Source organism: Callorhinchus milii, unplaced genomic scaffold, assembly GCF_018977255.1.
Source record: "Callorhinchus milii isolate IMCB2004 unplaced genomic scaffold, IMCB_Cmil_1.0 Scaffold5, whole genome shotgun sequence".
Taxonomy (NCBI): Eukaryota; Metazoa; Chordata; class Chondrichthyes; order Chimaeriformes; family Callorhinchidae; genus Callorhinchus; species Callorhinchus milii.
This window is the reverse complement of record NW_024704746.1, coordinates 29,734,881-29,755,943: the sequence shown is the minus strand read 5'-3', so window position 1 is coordinate 29,755,943 and position 21,063 is coordinate 29,734,881. Positions and strand designations below refer to the sequence as shown.

Here is a 21,063-nt window from a genome sequence, read left to right as displayed (position 1 = left end):
AGGATGCAATGTAGGCCCACATATCCTCTACAGATAACTGTTTTCTGATACGTACTGTTTATGTTTTTTCTAAGTGATTGACAGAACAATACCCGAAAAGGAGTTAGTCAACAACTGTATAATTTAAGGTGCAGACAAGATTTTGTTTCTTTGTTTATCTGACATTCTCACATTTGAAAGAAATGTTCTGTGTGGCAATTGTACATTCCCTGACTCTCATTCCACTGCTTCTGTAATCAATTACAGTATTCAGACTATTTAGGTGTCAGAGTTAAGTCTTGTTTCTGTGCAATCTGAAACTAGGTGTCATTTTCAAACCTTGAATATAAAACACAATGTGATTTTGCCAAATGCCCCAAAGTACAATTGTATAAAATTACAATTCCATTTATTTTCAAATAGCATAGATGCCATATATATATGTTTTAATTATCAGTGCATTTCCTCTAAATTGCTCCTATTCCTATGCTATCCTACCTTAACGCCTCATGTTGTGGAATAACATAAGTAGAAGAGCGATTCAGGGAAAGTGCATTGACAATTTAAAAATATACTTCGTAATTATTGTTATTGAAATTCAAATTTCAATAACAACAGAATTGTATTTAAATAGGTTTCAGGAACTATTTGTTGTCAAGTGGTACTATTTCTAAACTAAATTTATTATTATTTGCTGGCAACACTATAATGAAAGCCTATTCAGTGTGTTCTCCTTGTATTTAACATGTCCTCTCGATTGAAAGCTACTTAATTTGTTTTCAGGTACTGCCAATTTTTGTTATTTTCATTTACATCATGAGTCACACTAACAAACATTGCTGTATTTTTAAGCATATGATGTATTCTGCGTGAGCAAACAAAATATCCAGAACTTTGATGTTAATATAGATTAAAAGGTTAAAGTGCAAAATTCCCGTCACTCCTGTTTTATATAGAGTAAGCTTTTTGGGTGAGGTATAATGCTATAATTGTTATTGTAAGAGTTCATACTCAAGATAAATATCATAAGAATCATTTATGTGCTTTACAGATGTTTCCTGTATCCAACACTTCATTTCACTGCTAATTTCTAAACAAACCTTTGCTCAACTAGTAAGAATAGATAACACTTATTTTATGTTGAATTTCAAAGTTATAAATAACTTGAGTAAAACACAGGCAAGCAAGACCATGGAAGGCTTTAAAGGTGAGGACAAGTGACTGTGTTACACAATGGAATTAATATTATTAAGAATTAAACCTCTTTTCTGGCTTGACCTTTTCACTAATCTAAGCTAATATATATTTATGCAATCTCTGAATAAAATGCCAATTCATGCCTGAATATAAAGCTAGCGTGAGCATCAGTTGTGAATCCAGAGTTGCTAAAGCACGGATTGAGCTGTTGAAAATCTATGAGTTTTGTCTCCTATTACATGTTCTTCATGTATTTCCGTGCTTCAAGCAATCGCTTGGGGTGAATTACATGAATTATCTGTCCAAGTTATTACTTTACTGGCTATACCTGCTTGTTGTGCCAAATATATTTCTGTCTTAGTAAAACAACCCTGCATCCCTTTAAAATACTTAGAACATTGCTTAGGAACAGGTCAAAACAGTACCAAATACATTTTTTAAAAAGTACAAAGAAGAACATGTATTAAAAATGGGCTGAGCAAATTTTTAAGTTAGTTTAGAAAAAAATCCTTTCTCACTATTTCAATGATGAAGTAGTAAATGTATGCAACAGGTTCCCTAGGAAGCTGGTGCAATCAGAAAGGGTTGATTCTTTCAAAAGAAAATTAGAATTATTTTAGGAAATAATATCTCGGGATATAGTATATAGTTAGGGACACAACATGTGTATGCAACTGCCAGGATGGTGGAAGGCAAACTGGATAGACCTTGGTCTTCTTTCATCTAGCAATATTGTGGACTGGTGTTTTTATGTTCCTTTTTAGGTTATTTTACTGACTGCAGATGACAACTTCATGGCAGGTCCTCAGGGGAAAAATACCAATATACAGCGTAGCATAAAAGTATATACAGCAGCTGTTATAAAATAAATAGTTACATAGATAACATGCTAAGAACTAATGTGTTTTCTATGGGTGGGATTGAACACCTGACTGATTACTCATGGAACCTTGCCAAATTCAACAATAAATTGAAAATAGTCTGAAGTTCTTCATGTAATACCAGCACAAGGCCTGGCATTTCACTTTGTCTTGTCAAACATCCTTATCAGATAATATTTGACCACAAACACACTCCCAGATACCTGGCCGTTCCTGGACCAGGCTGCACTGTAACGTATAGTCCAAGGTGGAGCTGCGATCAACTCAGTGCAAAGCTCCATTGTGTTTAGTGGGCGTTGGAGTTTCAAGCCAGCCTGAGATATGACCTGAATCAGGGCAATCTTTAACATATAAAGTTCTGGGGAAAATCTCTACCAGCCCCCAGGGATTCGCCAGCAATATTTTCAAAATTTCCCACCAGGAAATTGTCCTTCCATAATAATAAGAAGAATATGAATAATGGTAATGGTGATTTTTTTCTATTGAAAAAGTTTTTCTTTCGTCATCATTGCACTGCACTTTTTTTTAAACTAGAGCAAGAAAAAAAAAAACTTCACTTTAATTTTTCTGTTAAGTTACAAGACTGGTTATTCCTGACAGAAGCAAAGGTTTACCGCGATTCAAAATGTGCGTATTGATCGTGCCCACAATTAGGTCAATAAACATTGTTCATTAAGAGTTTCTTATATTCTCAGTCTGGTTTGGGTATTCTTAAGCATGGTGATGGGGTTCCACATGTGTCAGACACCCAGCTGATCAAAAACAAATCTTATAATCCTATATTTCATTCAAACTAGATTTTCTTAGTTATTTTTCTGTCTAACCACAACATACATCTTTAAAAATGGCTTAAGGCCACACTGCGGCGTCCTAAAGTGGATAATGGATGGAACTGAAAAGCAGACTGATTGTTTTCACACAACTAAAATGATTAATAGTTCGCAAACAGTGAACACAGAGAAACTGTGACAAACGTAAAAGGGAAGCAAAAGGTTCCAGATTTATTCAACTTTAGCGCTCGTAAGAGCAAAAACAGAAAAAAATGCCAAGGTCTTATTAGTAATAGAAGAGGCTTCATTAAGCTTCGTCTGTTTATGATTTTGATGTTAAATCTTTTCAAGCAGCTTTTTATAAAGTGCTGATATTCATAAATCATTCAAAGTGGCATCAAAAGGGCTAATTACTGTTCATCACCATCCTAGCTCTCACGAGCAACATACTATTCTGATGAGTTTTCCTTTATTCAGCTTTTCGTACCAATTCTCCTCTGGATTTGTTTCAGACATATTTAATGAACTTGCTGAACTCTAATTTTGCTATAAAATTTTCAGGGTTGAATACTGTAAAACAAACTTGGGAAATTAACAATCTCATACATACACTATACATTTTAATTCACATTATTCAGGTATATTTTGCATTGTCGGTTGAAAACGATATATATTGCGGTGCTCAAAAATGTTAAATGTAAATAAGTAACAAGCTTTCATATACTGCCATTCACGTTCCCAAGTTCACAGAGTGAGCCATGCAAAAAATACGATTAATGCAAAGATGCCAGTCCCACTTAATTTTAAGAGAACTTTGATTTTTGGGGCCATCTGCACAAATATCAAAACAAAAACTGAATTTACAATACATAAATGCTACATTTTATGATTGAAGTTTGTCAGAGCATTGTTCCAAAAGGCCGTACGTAGAGAATCAATGATGATATTTAAAAAGGAGATGAATAGATACTTAGGAAGAAAGTCAGAGAAAATGGGATTAAAAGATCTTTTAACCAAAACAATTAATGCTCCTTTTCATCAATTTATAAAGAGGCAGTTTGGAGTATTGAAGCAATAAAAAAAATCAACTCTATCTTTTAAAATACAATTGATTAACAACTCCCAGAAACAAGACAGTAAGTGAACTTCATAAGTGTAAGAGCATCTTCACTCACCCGCATGTCTTTTCTGGCAATAAATCCCTTATCTTCCTGGTCGCAGATCCGGAAGAACTCGTGTGCTTTCTGCATCAGGGTGGCACGTCCTAAACCCTGGAACTCTGTGCTCTCAGAGTCTACAGCTACCCCATCTCGCAGTGTTGATGGGCTGAAGTTGGCTTCTTTAATTCCAGCTGTCCTGCTTTCGCTGGCTGCTGTTCGCTTTTCCAAAGCTGCCATAACAATCCCTCCCTAATAACCTGAGCATTGAAGGCTACATTGAGCATCGGATCAGAGTCTTTCAGTGATGTTCTTTCTGCACCATCTCTTAGCAACAGCCTCTTCAATTAGCTTGCGTTGCTGGAAAAAGCAAAACCTTTTTATAATCCTGGCTTTGTGTTTTTTTAATAAGCTGGGCTCTTCAGTTAGCTGGGATATAATTTTATGTTCTAAACACAGTAACATTAAAACTCAAACTGGTTAGTAAAGCTACGGGAATTACAGTGCCAAATGATCAGAAATATCAAACTCAAGTAGAGCATGAAAAAGTTACCATAGAAATACTGGGTGTGCTATTTGACTAATGAGCTTAATGTGAAAAGTTACCTTATGTGTGTTATTATACTAACAAATATGATATGAAATCTTACCATAGAAATATGTTATTGAGTAACAAGTATAATATGAAGGTTATCATAAAAATATGTATTATTAACAATATGTGTTATAAGATTAACAAATAGAATATGAAAAGTTACCATGAACTATGTTAGAATAACGAAGTTATCATAACATAGAAATATGTTATGAGAATAACACATAGAATATGAAACGTTACTATAGAAATAAATTTTTAAAATTTTTGCATTTGATTTGACGTGACCTTATCACGTCTTCGAGACATCTCAAAGCGCTTCACAGAATATACAGTCAAGTGATTTGATTGTATATTTTGTGGGCAAAACGCAGCAGCCACTTACACACAGCAGCGTCCCACACACATTAAGTGACAAAAAATTTTTTTGAAGGAATTATTAATCCCGGAAAAGCAATCAGCCAATCGACTAACAACCGATTTCCTACTTACTGATGGGTAAACAGAGGCGTATGGAGTAAGGAAACTTGCCCAAAGTTTGGCCCTGCAGGAATCAAACCCAGGTCTCTCACTTGCGAGGCGAGTGCTCTAACCACTAAACTACAGGACTCCAGCTACCACTAAGCTACAGAATTTGTGTTATTAAACTACAGAACTTTTCAAATAAGTCCCATAATGATGTCAGCCTGGTTCAATTGTCAGTGTTTTGGGCTCTGAATCAGAGATTGTAGGTTAAAACTTTGAAATCATAGTGTAGGTTGACATTCTCGTGCAGTGGTGAGGGCCACTGCATAGTTGAAGGTACCATCCCTCAAATGAATGTTAAACAGAAGTCCTGTCTGCTTGTTCAGGTGGACAAAATACACAGTCACCACACTTTACCGTAAATTGCGAGAAGCACTTTGAGACGTTTTCCTGACCCAAAACATGGTCAAAGCACGGTCGAAGAGGAAGCCTTTCAACAACGACAGCTTGGATTTATATAGCACCCTCCACGCCGGACGGCGTCTCAGAGTGCTTCGCAGTAACCAATCCCAGGACCGAGCCAGGGGGAGGGGGAGGGGGGGAAGGTGACTAAAGGCGCGGTCGAAAAGAAAGGTCTTCAGCAGAGACCCGAAAATGGAAAGGGAGGGAGCGAGATGAAGGGAGTGATGAAGGGAGTTCCAGAGCCTCGGGGAGTAGTGGCTGAAGGCACGGCCGCCGAGGGTGGAGCAGAGGACTCGGGGGACAAGGAGGAGGCCAGACCCGGAGGAACGAAGGCAACGGGTACTGTGCTGAAAGGAGAGGAGATCAGAGAGGTAGGGGGGTGCAGAGCCTTGAATACGAGGGTGAGGATCTTGAAATTTCAGGTGGGGAGTTGAAAAAAGGGGAGAAAGGGGGCAAGGCGGAGAGATTGAGGGAGATTGTTCCAAGATTTCGGGGCATAGTGACTGAATGCATGACCTTCGATGGTGGGGAGGAGGCTGCGAGGAACGAGCAGGAGGCCGGTGCCAGTCGAGCGGAGGCTCCAGGTGTTGAATTGGAGAGTGAGGAGGTCAGAGAGGTGGGGAGATGACAAAGAGCGAAGGGATTTAAACACAAGTGTGAGGATCTTGAAGTCGATCGATTCGGTGATGGGAAGCCAATGTAGCCTGGGCCAGAACTGGTCAGATGTGTGTATGGAATTTGGTCCGGGTCAGTATGTGGGCGGCAGAGTTCTGAATGAAGACACAGTCATTATCCCAATGTGACAATAATCTTATCCTTCAGTTTTATCGTAGCTTTACAATAAATACAATGAAGCGTTTTGAGATGTCTTGACATCCAAATGAAACGATTATTATTACTCATTGATTTCTACCCACATTATTTAGTCAGCGATTTCATGTGCTGATCATATGCAATTTCAAATATGAACATTATTTGGCGAAAATATACTTCCATCACAGGAGCGTGCAAGATAATTGGCCATACACGTGACCAAATGAAAAAGAAGAACTTGCTAAAATTTGAACAACGACAAAAATAGGATGTTCATTCTTAAAAGAGACACTAGCCCTTATGTTGCCCTCTTTCTTTTGTCCATTTACAAAACTGACTAATAATGGAGATGTAACTGTCTCCAAGACAACCCTAACAGCACTAATGGACCAAATCCCAGGCCAATTTGATGAGGTACTGAAGGAGAAAACAAAATGTATAAAAGAAAATTTACATAGCACTTACGAATGGCATTGAAATTCTGAACTTTTGGAAATGGATCACAATGCAGTCTCAAAATATCAGCGGAAATGGAGCATAAAAAGTTGCAACATACGAGGGATGACCTGATTTATTTTTACCAATCTATAGATCTCACTCTGCGTTGTTAAATTGTGATTATCCATTTGTTTCTTTATTGGATCTGACAAATTGCACTTCCTTCATGCCTTTTTCAAGAACAAATATGCACATCGCAATTTGAGATGACGGAATTGAGCTGGGCTCTCCCTTTGCAACGCATTGATTCTTTCCAATTCAAAGGGATAAAAAATAGGGTTTTGTATGGCTCCATGATAGCATTGCGGACATTCTTACCGTACAAGGCCAAGGTTACAGGTTCAAATCTGTGCTGAATTAGCTCATATCAACCAAGACAATATGTGCGCAATTAGTTGCCACGTTACAGAATATCCTGTGCAGAGCTTTGAGACATCTTGAAGGATAGAATACATATTTGATAGAATAATGCAAGGATTATTATAGGATTATTAGGACAGCAGTTAGGGTGCCTCAATTGTCTTCAGCACCCAGGTTCAGGAGGAGAAAATCAACCAGGGACCCATCTGGAATGTGCATGGGTTGAAATGCAATGTACTCAGTGTAGTTTCAGAGGAGAAGAATGGGAAGAGAGATAGTTAAAGGTAAACAACTGACAAAGCAAAAAAAACAATTACAGGTCTTTGTTCCCAGACATTCACATCATCGGGACTTTGACTCCTTAAATATGGTCAATTTCCCCCGTTACATATACATGGAGAGAATCTGAAACAACGGAACTCATTCCCATCTTTAGCATAACCTTGATGAGTCATTTTAATTAAAAATATTCTCCCTCGATTATTACACTGGCTCCAATTGCTCCCAGTTCAAACCCTTTGATCTACATCAAGGATTTTGACTTGATTAAAATCTATTTTACATGACTATCTCTTTGCAGAACATCAATGAGCATAAACTGACGCATCCTCTATGGAACCTGTACCCACTACCAAACCCACTTTATTTTCAGTCCTCTTTTTCCAGAAGCAATGTGGAGAAATCTACCAGTTTAAGCTACTCTTATCTTTGCATTTGGAGACAATGTCACACTTTTTCTATAATAATAATAATAATCCTTGCATTTGATATAGCGCTTTTCACGTCGGGAGGACGTCCCAAAGCGCTTCACAGAACACACTGTAAAGTGAATTGACTATACTCCTGAATCCGTTCCCAATGTTCAATTTGTTGTTGTTTGTGAGAGAACAAATTAGATAGGTTTCTGCTTGACAATAATATCTCGGGATACAGTATATAGTTTGTGACACGACACAAGGTGTCAAAGAAAAAAAATACTTTGAATCGACAGTGCTCCTTCAAAGACAGTGCATACAAATGTGGCAACGCAGGTGACAAATGCTATCAGTTTTCAATTTCAATTGAAGTCAATTTACCCTTCGTCTTTTGTAATTCAAAATCTTGACTTTCTTTGCCATTTTGTATCTTGACAGCCATATGGTAAATGCCGTAGAAAACATGCTTCACCTGTTTGTTCTTGAACTGCTCCACCATTCTGCCACAACTAGAAGTAACATACCCACTAATGCAAATTTACATCAGTGTCATTGAACTAAAGTCTAACGCCCTAACTTTCAGTAGGCGGTTTCGTCACTTAAAAGGTTGAATTATTCATTGTATGAAAACAGATTTATTTGGGAGAATAAAAGGCCCAAGTGCTTCGTTTCTACTTATAAACGACTGTTTGTGGGACACTGTTGTGTGCAATTGGCTGCCAGGTTTCGCCCACAAAATATACAGTTAATTTACTTTACAGTATATTCTGTGAAGCACTTTGAGACGTCTCAAAGATGCAATAAAGTGCTATATCAAATGCAAGGATTATTGTATTATAATCTCAACCGAATCTATTTTCAGGGGCCCTGCGCAACATAAAAGTGCAGCCTCGTTATAATCAATGGTGTGGAGGGCTTTGAGATTTCTTTCTGTCTACATTATGAATGGGGAATGCTGCGATATTTGCTTGCCTATCAGGTAAGAACCGTGTGAATCCACGGCTGTTTGTGCTCTGTGAATGGGAGTGAGTCATGCTAATTGGTTTGCTTGTGGATCTCTTTGATACAGAATCTAACTAACCTGCTCAAGGTACAGTAGAGGATTTGGTTGCACATTGTGACAAAGCACAGCAATGAATAGGTTTCAGTTGTGAACATCATGAAAAGGACAAAAAGCTGCTGTAAACAAATCAGGGTGGAAAGGCACAGTGGTTCATCCAACTCAGCAGGGGCAACAACATTTATTTTAGCTTTGTTGATGATCGAGATACCATCATGAGGGTTCACTTTTTTTGCAGATGTAATCTACGTTGCAAAACAATTGCTGTGGTTAACATTGCACTGAACCTGAAACACAATAGTCCAGGAAAGTAAGACTCCATAAGAAGGAAACAATACACCTTCAATAGTTAATTACTGCCTCTGACAGAAACAGAGGCATTGTCACACACAATGGCTGTAAAGGACTTGGACGAGGGGGTAGAATTCCACGAGGGTCTAGATTTACTCTATTATTAGCATAGCATTTCAGATTACGCAGAAACTGGCAAATTGCTGAATTTAGTTTTAACTTTGCAGCCCAAGTTATGTAGTTCTTAAAGGTACTTGCATAAAATAGCTTGAAAATTAGTAATATTTAAGAATTTAACATATTTTCAACACTCTGAAACACTACATTCATACATCAATCTAGAACAAGGTGGAATTTTACCCTGAAAGTTAAGATGACCGAGCTCTTCAAATTTGCTGAAGGTGCCAAAACAAGATGGAGAGCGACAATTGGGGAACACTGTCTATAGGACTCACTCGTTACAAATCCTTCTGTGAATTGTACAAATTAGCCAGTATTATTCTAATATGAGATACTTGCCAGATCTCATCTGGTGCTGTATCCCAAGAAAATTTTGGTGGGGGGAGTCAGGGGGAAGTATATTCTCCCATTGACTTAGCATCTGGGAGAATTCTTCTCCTTGGTTGCCTAAAATTGGGAAGAATTATATAATTGCACGGCTGCTTTCCGTTATAGAAAAGAAGGTCAGGCTTGTTAAAAACAACTTGAAACCACACTTGACCCTCGCTAAAAGGCCGAGAAGTGATGCAAAAGATTACTTAAGACACGAAACAAACCCAGACCACAGAATGATTTGCAAGAGGATTACAAAATGCCTCCAACTTTGATGGTTGACAAGATAACGGGGGAAAAATTCAAACAGTGTAGTGTGCAAAAAAATATCTGGGGGAAAATATTCCTCACAGTAAGAGGTTTGCCATGCCTAACAGATAAATACCTGGAATATTGATGTTCTCTATCTGAGGGCACAATATTTATCAAAAGTCCCATTTGAAACATTATGACAATTTGTTCAGCGCCTCGGGACATCCTCCTGATGTGAAAGGCGCTATACAAATGTAATTTGCTGTTGTTTCACTAATAAACACTCTGTTGCATTCAAAGTCTGTAGAGTGGCTTTACTTTACATTAATTACAAAAACACAAATGAAAGGAATAACTACCTTGTGATTGGAAAGACGTTGAGCAAAATATAGTAGAATATTTTACAAGACAGTAACTAACACCTGTTATGGACTGTGAAAGACAATTGCAAACATCCTGGAGCAGAGAAGAAAACAGTTGGCTCACAGAAATCATGTGATTGAAATTCAAGGGGTGAGTTAACTATTCCCTGTCTATTTATCTGGAAGTACCATTTATCCATCTTCTCAAAATTTCTTCCCGATTCCCGAGGGAAGTCAAACAAACTCTAGGATTGGCTGAACCACCACCAACACAACAGCATTGCTCAAAATTCCCTTTACCTGTTACATCCCCACCAGCTCTTAGGAACTCCCCCAACAGTAATTTCAGAATTCCCCACCAGTAAATTCCACTTGCATAACAATAATAAATAGCAATTTTGTTGGCAGTTATCCAGCGGTCACCGCTGAGGCAGGTTTTACAGAATTTTATTTTACAAAATATTATTTGATAATTAGAGTCAGTGTATGATTATTACTTTTTAGATTCCGGTTTTCATGTTATTTTAATCATCACAGGTTTAAAATAAATTCATGGGAAATCTGTTTTCAACATTTCTTGATGTGGGATAAAAGTTCAGTCTTCCCACCAGTGAAAACGCCTTCAAGTTTGTGGGACACTGCAGTGCGCAATTGGCTGTCGTGTTTCACCCACAAAATATACAGCTAATTTACTTTACAATGTGAAGTGTTTTGAGACATCTCAAAAACGCTGTGTGCTATATCAAATTCAAGAATTATTATCATGAAACCACCCACTATGTTTGTAACAATTCTCAATTCCTAACCTCTGCTTAATGGCTCTTCACAGCAGTCTATTTGAGATCAGCAACTGTCATTATGAGCAACATCAAACCCACATCTCCCACTGTTATGGATTTAGCCCCCCCAATGTTTCACTTATTTCACTTTGAAGTTTAGTGGCTGCTGCTAAAAGTCTTCAATGATTAAGCAGACTACTACTTGCAGTTATTTCCATTTAAATAGCATGGTGCTATTTTACCTATTCTGATCATTTACGTGTTGAATGCAAGGATTAAGGTGATGTTTAGTGTTTCTATATTGCGTCCATTAATTCCTCATTTCAGCACTAATTCATATATTTTAACATTATACATAAAGCAGCAGGTATAGTGAACCGTTGGAATATCATACTGTAAAATACAAGAAGCTTCTCAGTTGAAAATTGTCTCATATATTCACACGTTTTGCACTTTTTAAACATAGCAATAATGGTTCAGATTATTTTTGCAACCCTAAACCTGTATCATCTTGTTCTGCTGCCTCTGTGAACCCATAGTATTGTTCTGAGTTTGCTTTCTCAGTACCATTTGAAATCTTGTGTACCTCCACAAGGTCCCTATGAGATGTTTCCTTTCAAGACTGAAGAGCCCTCGTGTGTCTAATCATTGCTTATAACTTTTTCCTCCAACACTCCCATGGATGGGATAGAAATTGCCAAGGGGGGGAACTTGAAGGACACCTAAGGGAATTAGCTGAATCAATTGCTTAGCATATCAAAATGTATGAGGCAGCATAAACAAACCAAGCAGGACGCTGGGCTCCTACAAAATCAGTTGAATTCAGATCCCTAGTCTGATCAGGCTTCACCTAGTCTAGCGCCCTTGGATGTCTTTCCGACGAGAAGGGCCCTATACAAGCGTAATTTGTTGTTGTTGTCTAGAGTAGGACATGTAGCTCTGGTCACTGCAACAGTGAAATAAATTATTTAGGAAAATGAATAAGATGCAAAACATAGTATAACATATTTCTTGGTGTATTGTACCCCCAGATTAAATGTTAAGATTTGTTTCATAAATTGGAAAATTGTGTACAAACCGTCTTGGCTCAAGCCATGAATGATTAGACAGTGAAGATTAGAGAGAGTACAGCCACATTCAACCCACAGTATTCAATCCATATTAACAGCCAAGAAGTCAACAAGAAAACTAAAGGTATGACAGGATTGTAACAACAACAACCTGCATTTATATAGCATCCCTCACGCAGGGTAGCATCCCAGAGCACTTAATATTGTATTAATACTGTAGAGCTAATATCTCTCCACCTACAATAATGGCTGCCTTTCAGGACACCCCTTTCAGTTTCCCCCCACCCACACACTTGCTTTCTTTGCTCAAATTATTATTGTTTTTTTTTCTTGAGGGATTATTATCAGGCGTGTGGAGTAAGGAAACTTGCCCAAGGTTTCGCCCTGACCTGCCGGGAATCCAACCCAGGTCTCTCGCTTCCAAGGCAAGTGCTCTAACCACTGAGCTACAGGACTCAGTGCTCCCATTGCCTACTTCTTTTTAATTTCTCTTCAATTTCTGAAATTTCATTATACTTCCCTGTATATTGCAATGTAAGTGAAATGTGTTTTGATTTTAGTTCCAACTTCAAATTCACTGTAAAAATTCATTCTAATGTCATTATTCATCTTGTTTTTTTTGGATATTGTTGTCTCAGATTGATTGCCACGTTACCCATTCAAACAATATTCGATGTTAAATGTTTATGATCTCTTTATTTATGTGCAAATCATATTTTGTTTCCCTTGAGTCATGAATACAGGTCTCTTTAAGCACTTTAAGGCATCCTCCCAATATGGAAGGCACTATATACTATGTAAATATAGTAATAATTTGGTCACGCAATCCACGACTGTTTGTGGGACACTGCCATGAGTAAGTGGCTGATCCTTTTCACCCCCAAATATACAGTCAGTGCACTTTGCAGTATATTCTGTGAAGCGCTTTGAAATGTCTCAACAACGTGATAAGCCGCTATAACAAATGCAAGGTTATTAATTATTATTATTTTCCTGGTTTCTGTTCCCCCCTCATAGAATTTCACCCCAAATTTCGGCCTCTTATCGAACGCTGTTTAGAAGTTCCAAATTAAGTTGCCTTAATTACTCACATAAACAATGTCCCACTTCATTTATTTTTCAATCATTCTCCTCCTGCAAGGTGCTTTGACACGTTCAGTGTATGTGAAAGACGTTGTATAAAATTACCATGTTGCAGGTGTGCAGAAATTAACCCTTCAATTTGGGTGATAAGTGCTACTCTAATTTGTAATCCACACTGCTGCTGCAAAAAGGAATCAACGCTGAACTACAATAACAGTGCAATAATACACATTAATACAAAATAGAAATTGATGTCCAAACATTTTCCATTGCAGAAGTTATTCAAATGCAGTTGAACAAACACTTAACTTCTTCTGAAACTTTAGGGACAAGGTGGACTTTTTTTAAAAAAAACATAGTCTGAATTGCACACTTCCTGCTACTGCACATAAAAACAGCCCAGATCTCTCAAAACCACAAGAGGTGGGTTGTTTAGACAAAAAGTTAAGTCGTGGCAATCATACTCCATGTGAAAGAACTCTCACCTCTTATTTTCCAGTGTTTCCAAATGGCTGTCTGGCTTCACTGTGCCTGTGAGATGTGCTTTGAGGATGGATCTCTGGATTTGCCCACAGTTGTCTCCACTTCCCACAGTTGTTCCTCAATAAGGAGCAGTTTATTTGCTCAAGGTTTGCTCCTGGGCTCAGCTCAGTGTTCAGCAATGAATGGCTGGGAGTTGGGACTGGGGACCAATGCAATGTCTGTGTGTGTGTGTGTGCAGTGCAGATCAGATCAGATCAACCCCTTTTTTTCTAAGTGCCTTTGAGCAATGCTCAGTCAACATTTCCAAGGTAACCTGTGGGAAAATACTCTGCCTTTCAATACCTCTCTCTGCTGCTGCTGCTGCTGAATTTTGCAGCCTGATCAATTAATGTCGTTAATTAATGTCAAGAATAAACTCACCCTTTCTCTCAGTCATACTGTTGCTTGAATGCAACCTCTGCACTGTGTCAGACTTACCAAATAATAGGTGCAATCGAAACCGAAAGAGTTTAACCAAAGTAGGACTGTAGTTTGCATCTATATGTTCTCCTGACTGAAAGAACAAAATAGCCAAAGGCTCAGCAACAATCTCCAATTTACACTGAGCATTCAGTCAATAGGAAGCTATCATTTACCAAAGGCAGAGATTTAACAATAATAATAATACTTGCATTTGGTACACTGCCTTTCACTTCAGGATAACATTTCAAAGCATTTCACAGGGTATAGTATAAAGTGTAGAGACTGTGTAATTTGTAGGTGAACAGGACAGCTAATTTGTGCACTGCAATGTCCCCAAAACAGTCACAAAACGAATTATCTTTTTGTTTAATGGGAGTGGGGGGTGATTTTTGACCTGGAGAAACTCCCTCCTCTTTTCAAATAGTGCCAGGGGATCTTTAACCCACCTGAACCAATGTAGCACACCCCCAGCACTGCACTGACATGTCAGGCCGGACTCTTATGAATTCACTGGAAGTCTGAGAGATACTGAGATGGCTGATGACTCGTGCGTTTTCTGAGCAGATGCACATCAGTTTGGCCCCAATGGAAATGAAATTATTCTCGATGCTAAACCGCAAGGCAGATTTAGGTGCGCTCTGCCTCCAATTACTCATTTTGGTTTTGACTTGTCATTTTTTTTTCTCATCAGATCCGGGATTAAACATGTTTTTGTTATGACTGCAAAAGAATGGGTAGGTGCTGCTGCTGACCACAAACCACAGCTATTGTGGCGTTCATTGAACATGGTGACTTCTATCTATGACATGATATGTGAGATTTTGTACTGAGTTCTTCAGAGCTAATCAGTACATGTGAAGAGATTTTAAAATATGTCAATAAATGCTATTTTAGTGCATCGTATTTATGTTGGAAGCACTTTATTTCTACATTTTAAGTAAACTTTTTTTATCTTTTTTTTCTTTCCGGTTGTTTGTAACATGCCTCGATTAAATTATTTGTACTGCTGTTTAAATGTGTTGGTTAATAAATGTACAACAAATCACATTTGATTACGGTGGCAACAGAGTTGGCAGAACAATGTTGGGTTTGATCCGTGTTACTCTCCTGTTGAGAGTATTCCCACAAGATAGGTGGAATGCAGTGAAGTTCACAAAATGATCAGTTTCGCATGGCTGTGGAGGGAAGCAGACATGCAGGGTAAAGTATAAATGAAAGTTGTTGTTGTTGATTCAGCCTGGAAAAAGGCTATTTGTCCCATTTCTTCACCATCTGCGTAAAGAAAGTTCCACCTAAAATTCCCTATTAGATCCACTACCAGCTATCTTATATTTATGCCCTCTAGGTTTGGAATCACCCAATGCAAAGTCTATTAACATTCATCTTATCAAATCCTTTCATAATCATAAACACGCCTATCAGGTCTTTTTTTGATCATCTTTACTCTTATTCGGTTCTCTCCAAACATATCCAACGATTTAGCCACAGAACTACTAATTATCATTGAAAACTTTTATTTACTTTAAATGATGAGTAAACAGAGGGAACTGTAAATATCTGATGTATGAAAAGAATCGCATCATTCACAGATGACAAAATGAGCTTTTCTGATCAGTAAAATAGTGTTTATATCTATTTGGACCATTAAAGCTACTTCCTATTAATTAAATAAAAACACGATATTTGGGGAACTATTTTTCATGTTAAAAAAGAGAGAAAATCTAGGGGGAGAAAAATCAATGAAAATCTGCTATTAATTTGCATTTTCTGTCCATATTAAGTGTAATCAGAAAGCATCACGCTTGTTTGACAGGACAACTGCAAATAACTCCTTCACGCTCAGATCACGAGCAACAAATGGAAGCAATTCTGACACCAAGTAAAATGCTTGGATGGAAAGAATGTATCCTGAAGCCCATTACCTAAATACACAGTACGTTTATATTATCTGTGCACAATTGCAGTTTAGAAGTTGTGTGTGAGCCTGCGATTTAGCACATTAGCTGGCGGGACTACAGTCCACACAGCTCTTACAAACTTAAAAGAATCCAATCAAGTCAGGCAAGTGTGAAAATTGGTCATAACTGAATTTAAATATCCCTACACATCTACCGTCCCCATGGCGTTTGTATGAACATTCCTTTTATGCCCTGAGGTTTCAAAACTTGCATTTCAGTGAACTTTGATTATACTAGTTATGGAACTCAGATTCTAATCATACACACAGCATACTAATAGCTGAACAAATACTTAAGAAAGTTTTTTTTGCGCTTGTAACCTGACAAAATACTTGATACAAAAGCAATCTGTTAAAGGCGTTTGCTTCAAAGAAAAACAGTTGTGGAAATTCAAGTATTTGACTGCCCTCTAGAGTTCCTTTTCGACAATGAGCAGAACTGAAGGCAAAACGTATGATACCCTTTATTTAATCAAGTGGGCTGTTACAGCCATTTCCTGATCATTTATATCAATTTAAAGTTAACAATCCTTGCATTGTGTGTAAAAAAAACAGCTGTCTCAATCTTGGAATCTGAATAGGCTTTTCATATTTTCAAATGAGACGCTGAGCCCTGGTTAGACTCACTGTATACCAGGACAATCCGAAAATAAACATCATTCGTACATTAAATTGCTCAAACGGCAAGACAGACACAAAAGAACAAAAACACAAGGAAAGAAACATTACTCATTGAATTTTTGGAATTTAGTGCAGGTAATAAATAGTGCAAAATTTATAAATAGATTCGTACCCACCTAATCCCACCTGTTTTGGGACTTCACCAATTTCCTTTGTCCAAAATGCTGCACAAATGCTGTAATTTGTTATTTTCTGCTGCCCAAGCAGTGCTCTCAATTGTCAGATTAAACCAATATTTAACTGTGAACCAAACCCAAATCAATTAAAAATAAATCTGGACACAGAAAATTCAATACATTCAGTTAAGGTGCATAATGGTATTAATGGCGAGCTCTGCAGTTTTAGCTGGTTAGACTCCAGCAATACTCCAACACACACTCTGTCTCCAACCCTTGGCTCTGCCGACCTGCGCCTAATACTGTCGGGAATTAGATAAACAGCACGATTCCCTCGGTCTGGTTTGGGTACTTCTAAGCACGGTGATGGGTTTCTTCACGTGTCAAACACCCGGCTAACAAAAAAATACTGGCCAGCAACGTCATGGAAAGTTTTCTAATCAGCTTTTTTAATTTTGTAATAACTTAAGTCTCTCAAGTTGCCCCTCTACTAATTTATCACAGGAATTCATATGAGTAGGTGGGATGCAAGCAACTGTCAGTTTGGTCTTGCTTCCTTTTTTAAAGTCATGACCACTTGCTGAAGGAGTGTTGTAAGTCCAGTTGTCAAAAGAGGAGATCCATTTGCTTGAAAGATCTTTGTGAGCAATAGACAGCAGCACCGTGTCCTGCCTTCAGCACTGTAGTGAACATAGTCGCTCTTGGGATGCTATCTTCATTCTGCTGAGAATCTTTTCACTGCATGGTAGTAACATAATCTGCAAACAAAGACGCATCAATTTATTTTGCAAATCGGTAAGATCATGGCTAATAATATTAGGAAGATGTTTTAAGGTCTTAATTGAGAGCAAATATTTCCTGTGGAAAACATTGTAAGTACTTTGGGATTCATAAATGTTTTAACCTCTCTCTTCGGGTTGGTGAAAAGTAACTATCAATCACTTGATCGAAAAAATGGAAAACAGGAAGATCAGATTCAACAGATCTTTGTGTCATGGAACAAGTACTGTACTCTGAAATAACTCGCTATGAATCGTGAGTACAATCTGAGTGATGTGGATCTATTTTTGAAACCCATTATCAGATCAGAAACTTCATACTGAAATAATAATAATCCTTGCATTTGATATAGCGCTTTTCACGTCAGGAGGACGTCCCAAAGCGCTTCACAGAACACACTGTAAAGTGAATTGACTGTATATTTGTGGGCAAATGCAGCAGCCAATTGCGCACAGCAATGTCCCACAAACAGTCGTAGATTGAAAATGACCAATTTATTATTGTTTTGGGTTTTGGAGGGATTATTATTAGGCTCTGTGTGGAGTAAGGAAACTTGCCCAAGGTTTCACCCTCTGCCTGGAATAAGGGACAAAGTGATGGAACCAAATGCTTAGAAAGTCTTTAAACAGATATTAACATGATGGAAACATAGCATGGAAAATATAACCAGAAGATAACAGTGTTTTTAACAGGCAGGTCCATGCTTATTGTGTTAATGTTAATTTGGGATGGCGTACATGTCAATGAACAGAAAGAAAAGTCAGGCTCCAAAATTTGAATAGTGAAGTTCACGTGTTAGAACGTTTTCAAGGTATTAATGTTTTCTACCTCATTTATCACTGTTGTTAACTCTAGATTATTAGTGTATTTTCCCCCTGGTTTGTGCAGGTGTCTTGTCGATCTGCACTTGCTGTCATTCTAATATCAATGCTGAGACTATTAATAGTCAGAGATGGCCATACATACACATCCTGTTGCATCAGAAGTCACTCTGGCTTTATAAAGGACAACACTCACAACTGATAGTGGTAAAAAGCAAAGAAAGTGCAGACATTTTTTGCATAAAATAGTCTTTAAAATAAGATTAACTTTTTTCTCAGCTGTTATGTGATTAGGTAACATTCCTCAACATAACCCTTAGATCCCAAATTTTACATTATTATTGCCATTTTATTGTGTAATTTATTTATTGTGTGATTAAAGCACTCTGGCGTGACGGGTAACGGATGTTGTTGTTGTTGTTATTACCTTTTTATGTTCTGTTCTTTTTTAAAAGAATTCCTGGCTTCATTTGTGATTAACTGAATTCGATGAGGTATTCCGGGTAAATCTGGTTGGCATCGAATATTACAAAAATCTTTGGATTCCAGGTATTGTCCACACAGCTGTCGTAGAGGTTCACAAATGTTCCGTCCTTTGAAGGAGGCCGAATATAATTGTGGTCCCCGGTTACATAGTCACCCACCAGAACGCGAGCGAGAAACATTGATTTAAGTGGAGGCTTGCACAGAAATGGTGCCGATGGGGAGAGCATTACACCAAGACTCTGAAAGGCTGATCCATGTTTTTCATCTAACCGACAGTATCGACTGGAGTAGAAGGCGTCTCGTGCAAAATAGGTCCCTATTAAAGGCAAATACACCTCATGTTAAATTATAATCTTCAGAACCTGAAGTACAATGCCCTACCCTCCGTTCCTCTGGCTCCGGTCTGCTCCACATCCCCCGCCCAACGCCCGACCATCGGTGGCCTTCAGCCTCTCAGCCCCGAGGCTCTGGAACTCCATCCCCAGTGCCTTCGCCGCCTCCTCCCTTTCCTCCTTCAAGGCCGGTCTCAAAACCTTTCTCTTGCCTTGCCTTCAGCTCCCCTCTCGACTCTCTACCCCCCCCCTTCCTCCCTTCCCTCCCTACCTGACCATTTCCCCCCCCACTGCTCGGGTCCCAACCCAACTGTACAGCGCCTTGGGACGTCCTCCCGACGTGAAAGGCGCTCTATAAATGAAATCTTGTTGTTGTTGTACATCTCTCTTAAAAGTTGCTATCGGATCAGTTATCAAATGATAATAATCATTACCATATTATCACAAAATATACAATAAACTGAATTCAACGTGTATTCTGTGGGCGAAACGCGGCAGCCAATTGCGCGCGGCAGTGTCCCAGAGACAAGTCCATGGAATGAGTGGCCAAATTATTATTCTTTCTGCCCGGACCCCAACGATTATTGATTGAATAATCGATGAGAGAATAATAACAGTCTGCACAAGAGTGGCTGAGATCAGAAAAAGGCTTCTCTTTGCTATGTGGGGTCCCTGTGGCTCTGGGAGGGTCGGGCTTAATAATAATAATAATAATAATAATAATAATCCTTGCATTTGATACAGCGCTTCAGGGGAAAGGGCGGTGTGCGGTTGATTGAGGCGGTGGGTTGGAGCATAACACACAGTGGCCAATGAGAGGTCGGGGCTGTCGGTGTAAACAGCAGCACGTTGTGCAGTTTAAAGAGCTTTGCAGCGGGTCAGCGAGAGTCAGTCACAGAGAGGGAGGGAGTCAGACCTTGAGGAGAGGGCGGGAGGAGAAGGAGAAGGAAGAACAGACTCAATGGCTGGTCTGATGCTCTCCCACAGCTTTGGCCATTTTGGTGAGCGCGAGTGAGTGAGTGAGTGAGTGTGTACACATGTGTGTGGTATGGAATGTATGTCTGTACACAGGCATGCGTGGTGTTGTGGATGTGTGTTGTAGATGTGTGGTGTGTGTTGCGTGTGGTGTGTGTGTTGTGTATGTGTGTGGTGTGTGTGTTGTGTATGTGTGTGTGTTGTATGTGTGTGTGTGGAGTGTGTTGTGTGTGTGTGTGTTGTATGTGGTGTGTGTGTTGTGTGTGTATGTATGTGTGTGTGTTGTATGTGGTGTGTGTGTTGTATGTGGTGTGTGTGTTGTATGTGGTGTGTTGTGTGTATGTGTGTGTGTGTGTTGTATGTGGTGTGTGTGTTGTATGTGGTGTGTGTGGTGTGTTGTATGTGGTGTGTGTGGTGTGTTGTATGTATGTGTGTGTTGTATGTGTGTGTGTTGTATGTATGTGTGTGTTGTATGTATGTATGTATGTATGTGTGTGTGTGTTGTATGTGTGTGTTGTATGTGTGTGTGTGTGTGTTGTATGTGGTGTGTGTGTTGTGTATGTGGTGTATGTGTGTGTGTTGTATGTGTGTGTGTGTGTTGTATGTGTGTGTATGTGTGTATGTGTGTGTGTGTGTGTTGTATGTGTGT

At 38.7% G+C, this 21,063-nt stretch overlaps 2 protein-coding genes and 1 non-coding gene across 4 annotated transcripts in view; all 3 read right to left on the bottom strand.

Moving 5' to 3' along the window:
- cracr2aa (calcium release activated channel regulator 2Aa) overlaps positions 1-14,152 on the bottom strand; it is a 28,576-nt gene extending 14,424 nt beyond the window's left edge. Inside the window, exons 1-2 of the mRNA XM_007895439.2 lie at positions 13,807-14,152; positions 4,003-4,344 (exon numbers count right to left, since the gene is read on the bottom strand). Coding sequence (XP_007893630.2) covers positions 4,003-4,224 — 222 coding nt within the window. The 5' untranslated portion in view covers positions 4,225-4,344; positions 13,807-14,152. The remainder of the gene's footprint in view (positions 1-4,002; positions 4,345-13,806) is intronic.
- On the bottom strand, positions 12,623-12,696 carry trnap-ugg. Its single transcript has one exon. It is a non-coding gene; the product is annotated as a tRNA-Pro (tRNA).
- A 3,140-nt stretch (positions 14,153-17,292) lies between the features above and the next one.
- Positions 17,293-21,063, bottom strand: part of LOC103179909 (protein mono-ADP-ribosyltransferase PARP11) — a 9,664-nt gene continuing 5,893 nt past the window's right edge. For both annotated transcript variants that reach the window (XM_007895440.2, XM_042335833.1), the window contains 2 exons: positions 19,049-19,423; positions 17,293-17,778 (listed from right to left, as the gene is read on the bottom strand). In XM_007895440.2, coding sequence (XP_007893631.1) covers positions 19,098-19,423 — 326 coding nt within the window. In that variant the 3' untranslated portion in view covers positions 17,293-17,778; positions 19,049-19,097. The remainder of the gene's footprint in view (positions 17,779-19,048; positions 19,424-21,063) is intronic.